At 41.5% G+C, this 12,799-nt stretch overlaps 2 protein-coding genes across 10 annotated transcripts in view; one reads left to right on the top strand and one right to left on the bottom strand.

The window, feature by feature from the left end:
• Positions 1-12,799, top strand: part of LOC126921060 (E3 ubiquitin-protein ligase MYCBP2) — a 260,246-nt gene that overhangs the window by 220,182 nt on the left and 27,265 nt on the right. The window lies entirely within an intron of this gene.
• LOC126921165 (uncharacterized) overlaps positions 1,079-12,799 on the bottom strand; it is a 36,850-nt gene continuing 25,129 nt past the window's right edge. For both annotated transcript variants that reach the window (XM_050732482.1, XM_050732473.1), the window contains exons 2-4: positions 4,733-5,152; positions 3,804-4,096; positions 1,079-3,306 (exon numbers count right to left, since the gene is read on the bottom strand). In XM_050732482.1, the coding sequence (XP_050588439.1) occupies positions 1,542-3,306; positions 3,804-4,096; positions 4,733-5,113 (2,439 nt within the window). In that variant the 5' untranslated portion in view covers positions 5,114-5,152 and the 3' untranslated portion in view covers positions 1,079-1,541. The remainder of the gene's footprint in view (positions 3,307-3,803; positions 4,097-4,732; positions 5,153-12,799) is intronic.

The raw sequence follows: 12,799 nt of genomic DNA, 5'->3' as shown, positions 1-12,799 counted from the left end.
AAGAGATTAAGAATATCTTTTTCGGGGTCTTCGGTGGCCGTCGAAACGACTGTTTTCTTCGGTCGTCTCGCTACTGTGAACGAAACGACCAGACGATGTTTCGTACGACTCGAGCACCACTGTGCCGTGTAGAATGAGAAAAAATATCCGTGTCGACCCCTGAACCCAAAACCCGCGTTCTCGAGCAAGAGAAACGCTGGGACGCGAGAGTCTTGAACGATGTTGGAATTATAAAGCTTCTCGAGATAACGTAACGTCGTACGAAATTTTGGGAATTAAACAAGTTTTTCTTTAGGCTTAGAACAGTGAAAGAGATAATTCTTATATTTCCGAAGTGAGAAGTAAGAGTATGTGCTATAGATATATACCTATAGGGCTCCTATATTTTTGTGAGGTATGGAAGAAGTGGAAAAGTGGATTTGTAGGTCATGTGAATGTGTCGCTGTTACGAGACTTTTCGAAGAATCTGGTTATGGAAGTTGCGAAATATTCCGTGATAAAATCGGTGAAGGGAAAACAGTGTTGCAACCCACAACTGCAGGATTGGCCCAAAGGGAAAATGTAGCAAGGAACTTTACAGGCGTAAGACATTTGCGAGGTTCGTAATTGCAAAGGTTTCCTATGGGAAAAACGACTTATAAACTCGGTGGATGAAAGACAACTGTAGGGTTCGTAGCTACAAGATTTCCTCGTGGGAAAGACAAAGTTGCGAACGTGCAACAGCGACCAGGTTCATGGTCATGATTTCGTCACAGGCAAAATGAAATTTCTTAGAAGTTTCTAGCTACTTTACACGTATAGTTTCTTTTATGGTTTTGACAAGTCGAGGAAGAATATTTCGAGGGAGTTGTCCATAACGATTATAGTTCTTACAGATTATCCAGTGCCGTCACGTTATATCTAAAATTAATTTCTGATGAAACGATTAAGAGTATGGCGGAAGTCTCGAGAGAACTGAAACTTGGAAATTATCGGAACTGGATATCGCATCCAGCTACATAATTCCACGAACTCGTGGAAGGCGGATCGAAGAGGAGAGCGTAATTGGCCGCACCGGGTCGAATGAAAGACAGAGGAGGAATGTGGAATACTTTTTTAATAATACCTGACGAAGCAAATATATATATATATATATAAATCTATGATACATTCGCGTCTCGGGGCCAGTCGTTAAATAAAACTCGTCTTTCATCGCTCGTCCAATTAACTATTTCTTCCATACAAACAAAAGAAAAGTTACAACGAAACCGAACAATGTTCATCCTTTCTATGAATTTCCCTATTTTTCTTTCTTTCTTTTTTTTATACAAAAGCTTCTTAAACTAGTATCATAAAAATCATAAAAAGTGTTCGATTCTTACATATCTGGCACTGTTCCTCTTCGACGAAACTCTACTAACACGTTCGGTCACCAGGCACGAAAATCATCGTTGTTCGACGAACGATTATTAGGAAAAAAAAGAACGAGAGAGCACGATTCACTTCGTAGTAGTCTTGCCACTCTCGCACACTTATCACAGACAATCGACGATGGGCGTTCGTTATGCCCTCGCCATGTTCACGGAATCTTGGTCGGGTTTGGTGGGTAGCGGTCTGTTGGCCATCTTGCTCGCTGGAGTCGACGTTTGAGGTTCGGGCAGTTCCGAGTATAGATGGGCAGTCGCATCGGACGGTTCGGCGTATTCACAGAGCAGAGAATTGGGCCTTTTGTTGTTGCTGGTTTTCGATCCGCCGAGAATACTTTCGCCGAGAGCCTTTAAAAAACTCATGGGTCTGCCCTGATTTCTAGGAGCTTCGAACTTAGGACTGTCTGGAGGCCTGTGGTTTTCAGTCTTCGAGCTACCGAATGCTTGGTTCGAGTGATCATTGATTAGGTGGTCGTTTACGACGTCTGGCGGCAATGGTTGCGGCGCTCTTCCAGCCAAAGTCGCCAGGATAGGTTGAGATAGTCTACTGGTACTGGGAACCGTCTCGTCACCAGGTAATTCGGCGTACAAGTGATTCTGTTCGTTAGGCCTCTGATCTCGTGGCTCCGTGTATTCCGTCAGAGGTGGTCTAGGTTGTATTCCACTGGGCAATAATTTCTCCAAAGACGGTGCTTTAGTACCGACACTAACGGAAGGTTTTGCTGCACCTCTGAGTCTCCTTTGTCTCGGCTGAATCACATCGTACGCGTTCTCCTCCCTGCCCGATGGTTGTCTGTCGTTGTTATTGTTGCAGCTCTCTTCCACTTTAATCAGATCGTACAGGTGTTCTATCATGTCCCTTGCCTGATTGTAGTTGTCAGGATCGTTCAGTCGTTCTCTGAGATCCCTCAGGTACTCCTCCGTTAACTCCTCGGGTAACGTTTGCGTCGCTTTGTTCTCGGTATAAGGATACAATCCTTCGGCATCTTCTTCGTCTTCTTCCGCTGGCTCTGCTTGAGTCTCAACCTCCAGAATCCGTGTCTCCGGCTGAAGTCCCGCGTATTCGTGCACGCTTAACCTGGATATCGACCTGGCAGAAGTAGCAGCGGTCATTCCACTGCTGGGTGACAACCAGCTGGCAAAGTTTATCAGATGACCGGAAGTTAACTTTGGGCACACGCCGCTACGGCGCATATACAGAATTCCGGAAGCTAAGATGACCACCAACACGATGAATACAGCCACCACACAGATCACTACAATAATCCTCTTCTCGCGTTGCAATTGCTCAGAGTCGCTCATCTCCACGTCGAAGTAACCCTTGTGCCTTGGATACACGTGTGGACCAACGCTTGGTGGACTGACGCTTGGCTCTGGCTTAGCAGATGGCTTCTCACAGATGATATGACTGCCAGGACGACAGATAATTTTTGTAAAATTGCTCATGGACATATAGCCCTGAGGGAGATTGAAGCACTTGTCGAGAAGCTGGTCAACTACACAGAAGCTCGAATCCATCATCCAGGATACAGAGCTGTTCTTCCCCGTCACTTCACGTGTCCAACTGTCCAGGCCACATCTGCACTTCTCCTTGAAGTAATTATTACCGACTCTGGCAGAATTCACTCGTTGCGAGATTGCCGCGAATTTCAAGGAACCAGGTCTCGCCTTCTCTATGTGATTCCCCGTAAAGGAGAACTCGAAGTTGGGTGCCGATGTCGCGTCCACCTCTGCCATGATCGCGTCGGTTTCCAGATCGATGAAGAGATTGTAGTCGATGGCTATGTGATTCCATTGGTGCAGCACGATCGCGCCTTGGTGCAGGTTTAAGAACTCGTTATTGTTGAAGCTGACCGTGGCAGCGGATATGTCGATGGCGCCGGTCTCTACTTCGGACAACCTGCAAACGCGAGAGGAAACTTTGTCTTGAACTTTGCACATTACAGAAACTTTATCTCCAAAAGTTTCAACGTAAAGTTTTTAACTACGTTCGCGTGTTTTCACGAATGGAAAATGGAATTATCTCGCTTCGAGTTACAGATATTAATCTCTCCACTAAATTATGGCGTAATTAATTTTGCTTGTCAACTTTGAAACAAAGCAAACACGAGACATTACCGAATGGGATAAATATTCAAGGTGGAGGAAATTATATTACGATATAATAGCGTAACACGTAATTACGTTGCGTTTTCACTACTAAAAAAAGAAAATTTAACGACATTGCGTACATTACGCAGTACGTAGTACATTATTTTTACGTTTCTAACGTTTGGAAAGATCTGAGCGTTCGTTAACTGTAACGCACAACAGAGTAACGGCTTAACAATCGCGAGGAAGAATACAAACACGCCTGATCAAACAGTAAGCGAGACAAAGGGAAACGAGCGGATCTACCTTGAATATTGTATCGTGAGGTTGTCGTGGCCAGCCCGGAAGGCTCCCCTCTCTATGCTCTTCAATCTAACGTCGACGAACTCTAGGCTTTGGATTAACGCTCTGTCGCTGAACGCTCCGGTCTCGATCTCTAAGATAGTCGCGTTGCTGATGGTCACACTGAAAATCGTCATCGCGCAGAAGGCATTCTTGCGGATCACCTTTGTCCAGATATCATCCATCCGAACCTCTGCAACCGCCGATGGGAATACCGCTGTCGGCAACTCCATGATTCTCACGGTTTGGAACATAATCTGCACTAGCCGAATTAGAAATCGAGATTATAGCGAATTCGTCGAAAACTGTGGCGGCTAGCCTGTTGGAATATCGCCAATTTCTAGCCAAACGTATTTCGCGTATGTATTCCGTTTATCGCGATGGATTTATGTTACGTCGAAACGAATGAGAAATATAAGAGCCATTAAAATGAATTGTGTCGGAGAAGTTTGAATTCTATTATTTTATAATGCATAATTCTTTTATTTGTTGACGTGTACCAAAACTTCTATTAAGATTTTCAATTCAGATATTCAACATAGGTAAAAAAGCAATATCACATTTTGTTAGTATAACGTCAAATTAAAATCAAAATTAAAATTAAACGACACAAAATTCACCGTGAAAATTTTGTCGGATAAAGAATGGTGGAATTCTAAATATATACGAGCCTCACAGAAGCCAAACTGATTGACTCCACTTTTATAAATTTTCAATTTCATTGCCTAGAAACATAAATAATATTCGATCTTTCAAAAAACGTATAATCACTTCCACGAATTTATCACGGAAGAAAGACGTGTAAATGATCATGTAAATCCCAAAGTGAATTCTAAAGAATATCGTCACCTTTCTACTTTTTAATGTAAGAATTTGATCAGTGTAGACTTGACCTTGGTCGCTGGTCCATGTCTGCCGTGTTGAGAAGCTTCGAGTTTGAACGCGTTGCTGGACAGTTCCAGAGTGGGCACCTCCCTAATCGTGATCCAGAGCAGCCTGGAGAAGGCATTCGGTCTGATTCCAACGTTCCTACATCTCGATATCGAAACGCTGAGCGTCCCTCGCGAATTCCTGAACGCGTGGCTCTCTAGGATCACGCTGTTGCATTCGGACACTTCGAGATGCGTGTTCGGGGCGCTCAGATTCTGAAAGGCTTGCCTCTTAGCCACCAGACTATAGATCCCCGATACGTGGACTCGTTTCAAAGGTGCGCCATCCGCGAAAGCACCCGATTGGATCCTCAACTCCCTACAGTGAGAGACCTCCACCTCCATCGCATCCGATGGAATGGTTCCCTCCAGTAACTCCACGTCCTAATAACAGAAAAGGGAAATAAAATTGGTTATTATAGTATGTCGATCCTCTTGGTTGACGCGTTAACGATGGAGAGAGGTATTTTAATCTTTGTGCCAGTTTCCGAAGGCTGTAAAGGGGCTTTGTAAATTCTCGATATTACAAGGGTTGTTTAGAAAATTTATACCTGAGTCGAGAGAGGTGGGACTTGGGTTACAATGCGGGTGAATGTCGTGAGTTATCGTAGGTAGGTGTATCCTGGATATAAATCATGTTTTGCTATGAATCGTAGTCGAGAGCTGACTGATGATACATATCTGATAAATATACACACAACCTGCGAGTGGACTGTACGTATAGAGAGCTCTGTGAGTAAAGGTAGTTGCACTTCGAAACGTCTCATTTCATACGTCTTCCAAAATTCATTGTCTTCGTTCTCATTTCATACGCGCGAGGAAAATTGAGAATTTATCGAGCGATGGATGATCGGTATTTGCGAAAAACTAGCAGTGAAATTCAGATGACCTGTAATTAGCTATGTCAAAGTGAGGTTGACAATATTTCCATTTTTATTGGTACTATAGATAGCCAAGTTTTCCACGTAATGGGAACAGAAGAGTTCAATTTCAACCGTCATAAAATTTATGTAATTGCAAATATCATCTTCTCGATGGGATTCTGCCTTCGTAATTTCGTAACGATAAAAAGAGAGGCGACGAATGGCTGAGGGAGTTAGGCAGAGGGATTTTAATAGACCCCCGGGAATAATTTCTCGGAATAATTTACGTGTTACGACTCGGGCAGCGATGAATAATAATCAGATAGTTAAAAATCTCCATAATGAAACGGAAGTCCTTTAGCCCTGTCGCGTTTTAAAATCAACAAGTGAATTTCTATCAGACTGAATTACCAGGCTAACTGGTCGTAGCAACTACGAAAGGAAAAAGAAAGAAAAAATACGAGAGAGAACAGGAGAAACTCGACGGCCTGGAATCACTGACGAATTAATGTCGCGATTATTAATTAAACACTGTACTCTCATTCTCTTTTGAAATTTTCAATACTATTCGTCTTCTGTGTATGAAATTCAATTACCTATAATTAAGGTATATTTTTCATTCTGTCAGCCAAATGGATATCGCGTCATTTTCAAAATGTCATTTTATCAAAGGTAAAAGTCATATGTCGTATCAAACTTTTCAGAACAGAAAATGCTATGCAATTGTATCCGATACAACATGTTTGAAGTCCTCGGAAATATTATATCGATGTTAGACGTAGCGTGAACGAGTTCTTGGTTCGTCGAACGCGAGGTGAATCGATAATGAGACGGAAATGGTTCTGCGGGTTGAGTCCGTGTGAAAAATGAATCACGCGACTGTAACACGTACGATTACTAGAAATATCTACATCATTGGTTATGCGTGCAAGGTTGCGTATCTCTGTACCCATCTTTTTTCCATAGTCAGATTTGTATTATATAACGAAATGGCGACGATCGATGTGCCGTTCTGTGGATTGCCATTTACGTGTCGAAAAGGTTTGCTAACGACGTTCTGCTCCCTTTGAACCAACGATGATGAAATGAAACGCAAGAACCGGTCTGGAAATTCGAATGTGCTCGTACAGCGCAAGAAATCGAATTGCCCCTGGTTCCTTGTTAAACAACGGAACGAACCAATTGTTTCCTCCTCGTTCTCTAATTGCTCGTCCACGAGGCACGTTTCAAGTGACTTTATCGTCAAAAAGTGTATTTCATAGTAGCTTCGTGCGTTCATCGAGACGCATGTAAATTTGTTTCTTCGAACTGCGAGCATAAACGAAAATGAATCGACTGGGTGATAGCGACGAGACCGGTGAACGTTGATTGAATTAGCTTGTTCGTCATCATTAAGCACGCAGACATGCACGCGAAGCTTGCGTTTTCGGTGACATACTAATCACGTTCTCAGCGAAAGAGAAAGAGAGAGACGGTGGGGAGCGAAATTGTTGGCCCACGACGAGTTACCTTTAAAAGTACTTCCGCTGACGTCGGCTTCCTGGCTGTTCCCCGCTATCTGCACGTTTGTCAGCGCGCCAGTTTAATGAAATGTTCGAACGCCATGCTAAGCAATAATTCCGCTGGTTCCCCACTTCTCTTTGAATTGTGTACTGAACGAGTCGCGTGTACGAGCAATTACCGCCAGAGAACATCGATTTCCTCGGAAGCATCAACGTGGAAAAAGGCAATAGAAAAAAACAAATATCTGTCGTCAATCCTTCTACTCGTAACAAGTCGTGTAAGAAAAATTCATGCTGTACAAACTCAAAATAGGACACAAGCGGAAGGTTTTTTTTCCTAATGTTTCCAAATGGCCGGAAAAATGGAGTACGTCTGTCGGTTGGCTTGGTTGTATCTCATTTTTCCTCGGATTCCCCGTACGTGTGCAACGTCCGTGATTTATATTCCAATCGTTGTAGAGTTTATCTTTGCAAAAAAAGGAAAAAAGGAAATAAACGGAGAGACTATGAAAGGGGTGGAAAGCTATCTGGTAACAGTTTGGAAAAGGTTTCAGAACGCTTTCTCACGTCGTTTGGACCGCGCAAACGTCGACTCTAGGAAATCCCTTCTGGACCGACGTTTGAACACGATATAAGCCGCAGCAGAACTTGAAATTTACATGAGAAAATGTGGTGGCAGCCCCAATGCAACACGTCGACGAAACGGTATAGTGTCTATCGACGGAACGATAACGCTGAGATCGGGTCTGGAGTAAGGGGTGACGTTGAATCAGACAGACACGTAGAACCCCATTTTTTTCGACTGACAGAGAGAGGCAGACTACGGAATTTCTAAAGAAAGGGACGGTTCAGTTCGTCTCACAAAAGACCAAGACCTACTACTGTGAACCTTAGGAGGATTCATTGTACCTGTTGGAAAGCAAAGCTGTTTTCGAGGAGTCTTCGCGTCTGTATTTAGTAAGCCTCGAACGAGAAAATCGAGGTGTCGCGTCAGTTCACCGGCTAAGCCTCCGGCAGACGATTCCTGTAATCCCTTAATACCCTCGTATCTTGCGTTCTGCCTATAGTGAAAAACTCGAGAAAAAATTCTAACGATCGTCAATCTGTGGTCAGATCTAACTTCGTCACGATTACTCCTTGTGTAGCTGTAACATATTTCAATGTTTCTTTTAGCAATTTTTTATTTTCTAGCGATAACATGTTTTTATCCGTTGGACATGTATATTTCGAGATTTATATAGAAATTTGAAATATTAAAACTCCAAACTTACTTATATACGTTTGATAGATAATTCTGATTGCGTATATATGAGTTAATTGTGAATTTACTGAAAGATCATGAAAATCTGTGGAAGATAATTGCACATTCGATTGATCGCGGTTTCGTTCGAAGATTATGCGATTTCTGCTACTTTCACGGTGGAACTTCCTCTTTTTCGGATCGGAATTTCCGACAATTTGTTTATCTTTCTCGTCGCGCTATTCTCGGTACGTATCCTCGCATTTCGTTTCTCTGTAAGTTTCGGAGGAAGGCCTGCCCCTTTTACCTTCGTGGCGCAGCTAAATTCGTTATCTGAGGATATTTTGGTTCGCGAGATATCACAACATCCATTGGAGAGTAAGCAGCCCAAGTGATTTCTCCTAGCGACGTCTTGATTCATTGTAATGCGTTTCGTGGCTTACCGGAAAGAAATACGATATTCTTCCATGGAAAGCCCGCGCAGCAGATAATTAAATAATTGTTGTTCTGTCACGGCTCTGGTAAATCACGCGGCCATCTGGTTGCACTAAAAATTCTCATCGAGCCCTAGGCTTCAGCCTTTCTTTGTGGAAAACCACGTCAAATGCTGCTTTAAAACATTTTAACGAAGACTTAAACTTCGATGTTTCACTTCCTACTCGTTCATTAAAAATATTACTTCCCTCTTATCCTGATTCGACTTAAGAAATCATTGTTAATATTTAGAATAAAGAAGCAAAAGTATGATATAAATAAGATATCTACGACTTTAAACTCTGCTTTCCAGTACCTAGCTTTAAAAAGCTATACGTAAATTATCATTTTACATTTAAGATTTACGTCTATCTTCAGCATAAAATTCACATTCTTTTCTTCTAAAAAGATCGTCTTTTACTTTCTCAAACTTATAGAGATGCCTGGAAATGAAAATAAATTATCTTAGAAATTAAAAAGAATCTTGAAGGTTAAAATAAATTATTCTAGCCCCTACATCGTTTCCCATTTAAATTCTACAATTTGACGCATAACATCGAAACCACAAAATGTCGCAACAAGTATCCCGAGTTTTCCTCGGTTCTGAGACAGCAACTGGAAGGATCGCAGCTACTATGTTCCATGTGTTCACCAGTGAACCGATGATTCACATAGTCGCTCCTCTGTCTCTGCTTTTAATCCACACGCTCGCGATCTCGTCTCTTGCGACACGGTTAAATCGTTGTAACACAAATCCGCCATCTGTTTTTCTCGTCGCGTCGTCGATTTCTAACGCAATTCTCCGTCACAATTTTCCACTGTGTAAGGCTCACCTTGAACTCGTGCATCGGCGGAGGTCAGGTAGAAAAGGCTCGCGTCGATCGGACGTCTTGTAGAAACGAGTTGTCGCGCGTCGACACGCTCGTTGCGCGGATTAACGCCCACGCAAATGTTAATTAGACCGGGCAAACCGGGACGCGAAACAAGCGAAGGAATGGGAACGGTGTCAGAGAATCTGCCGCGAGAACAATGCGGCTAGTGTGTCTGGAAGTTGCTTGAAATTACTACTCGAAACTTGTTTCTCGATTGTGAAGCCTGATTAGAGGAGTACGTGTGTTACTGTGAAGTAGTGGGACGCTACTTCTACTTCGTGGAAACTCGCGGACATGGTGTTTGAGTGAGAAATACATATTTAAATAAATAGAGGAAGTTTGTGGATGGATTAAGACAAATATGTACTAGAATTAAGTAGTTGGGTCTTTATATAATGCAGCAGTTTTGATGTTGGTAAAAGGATAGTTTCGAAGAAGTTGAATTGTTTTACTGTCGCTTCTCCTGCGATTTCGATTTTTATCTCGTGCCTTTATATTAAGAAACTTTATAGATATGTTTGAAATGGACTGTCGTGACTCTTTTTATTCTACTTCTAATTTTTCCTATGATATAAAAGCGTTATAATTTTATTCAAATAAGGAGTTGTCTTAAATCGGAGCTAAGTATTATTCTTGATAAATATTTCAACATGTATGTTTAAACATAACAGCATATAAATGTCTCTTAATTACGTCCATTATGAATAACGCAAATACCATTCAAAGGATTGACGATCTTCCGAGAGAAATGAAATCTAAGAAAATACGTCACGCAAAAATCTTGTTTAGAGTTTCAAGAATCTGATTGCAAGACTTTAGGCTCCAGGGAAGTATCGCGGCTATGTTTGATTTTCTTTCATGGAAAGCGAAACGCAAAGCGGAAGAAATTCAGATCAAGTGAACGAACCTGCATGAAATCATACTGACATTACACTTTACGTGAAAGATGAAGCCGATCGCGTGACGAGAAATGATCGAGGACAGGGTGCGGCGATGCGACTGCAATTACTTCCTGCTGACCACTCCTGACCCGTCACTCCATTAAGAAATGAACTCGAAACGGAACCGTCGAATTACCTTCTGTTTCGCTTATTACTGCAATCTTCGCATTATAAGCACCGTGTGCACCGCAAGCCACTACTCGTGTAAACCGTTTTATCGTGATTCGTTTTATCCATTTCATCTCCCTTGGATGCCCTGGAATCCTCGATGTTACCGCATTATGATGATTTCATGCTATCATCTACTCTCAAAAGTAATGAAATAAAATCCTAAATTGATTATGAAACTCTCCGAAGACACTAGAGTTTCAAATTCGAATTTTCAATGTTGGTAGAATCTTGAAAAAATTACACAAAATAAACGAACTATTACGAGTTTATTAAAAAGGAAGTTCTTTAGCTGGTTAATAAAACGGAATAGCATTGGAAAATGTTAACCATATTTGCATTTTGCAATTATAATAGCTATTAGAGTACTTTGTTCTTTTCCTATTTGCCAAATAAATAAAAATTCCACAATAACTCAACTATTTGATTAAAAAATACACTTTGCTGAGAATCATAATTAGTCCATTGTTATTTTTCATAAAATAGCGTTTGTCGTTTATCACTATAAAAAATTCAATAAATTTACAACTTAATTAATTATGAAACCAAAGGGGCGATAATTTTAAGAGTTAAAATGTACTATTTAATGCAAATACTTAAAATCATAATCGACGATAGAGGCCTATAATAATATCAACAAGACTACCAATAACACCTATAGGTCCTTCCTTTTTTTAGAGATCTTCTCAATTACGTTTCGCTAAGAATACTAAAATCTATTCTGTTGCTGAATTCTAATGTCCACGCCATTATTCCGTTGATGTCATTAAAATTTCATCACTTCTACTCGAGGAAAAAAACCAAAGAAAGTTGGAAGTTTATAAACACGATTCCCCGTAATGTATGATGGTTGACTCGGAGTGTCTTCACGGGTGCATCGGTGACGTCAGGCTCGGTGCATCGCACGGGAACAGCTGGGACGTTCTCCGAAATAAAGAGAAGAACGGGGCCACCAAAAGGAGGGAAAACTCTTCCTAGCAGTTCCCTGCGTAAGTCGAGAGATACACGAGGACACCCGTGCATTTCTCTACGCTCGATGAATGACTAAGACCGCTCTTAAAATTCGTGCCATTTCGCACGCTGACTCAAAAGATGGAACAGGGATAACGTCGGCTATTTCTGCACCTAGTTGCCAACACAAAGAGGAGCGGTCGAATTATGAACGGCTCTTAAACTCTGCCGCCGTAATCGTCTCTATATCGTTCAATTAATTGTGGCCTCTTCGGTATGGATTCTAGAACGTTAAATTGCTTCGTGCACGAGGAGGATAATATCAAATTTTGAAGACGATGGCGGATTCTTACTTTATCATTAGATGAGAATTATTCTTTACGAAGTTCAACAGAGTATTAAAAATATTTAACAAGCTATGGGACAGACTTGTTTATCTTCATAGACAAACATATTTTTCACACAACCTAGGTGAAAAATTCCAAAACGAAAAATGCAGAGGATCATCGACGACACAATTTGTCTATGAAATGTAAATGTTAAATGGACTACCAAATTGCCTTAATTACCTTAAAACTTACTTCCCATTAACATACCCTTACATAACCACATACCGTGCAACATATAAATAAAAAGTCGAAAATTTGTCAGCTCGTTATCAATAGACTAGAAAAGCATGCAACACATGCAGCACACTGTGTTTGAAAAAAAAATTCTTAAAAGGATGCCTAGCGTATGGTGTACAGTTTCAATAGGGGAATGAAGAGCAGTGGCGAGGAAATCTTAGCGAAATAATCGAATTTAGTCGGGTCATAAGCGACAAAAGGGATGATGTTACCCTTAACCTGTAGGGTTTTCGCGTTTCGAAGGTTTCTGTCGTGAAGCGATAGCTATAGACGCGACAACGCAATGTCGTCGTTTAAGGGGAGGTTAAGGAGGAGCTGCGTACGAGAACTAGCCGCCAGAAGCGATGACTGAGGAGAAGGTAAACAAACGAAAGAGAAGTCAGAGTCTCCCAAG

This window comes from Bombus affinis, chromosome 1 (assembly GCF_024516045.1).
Source record: "Bombus affinis isolate iyBomAffi1 chromosome 1, iyBomAffi1.2, whole genome shotgun sequence".
NCBI classification, from domain to species: Eukaryota; Metazoa; Arthropoda; class Insecta; order Hymenoptera; family Apidae; genus Bombus; species Bombus affinis.
Note: the sequence above shows the minus strand (reverse complement) of the source record. Positions and strands in the feature narration are given on the sequence as shown.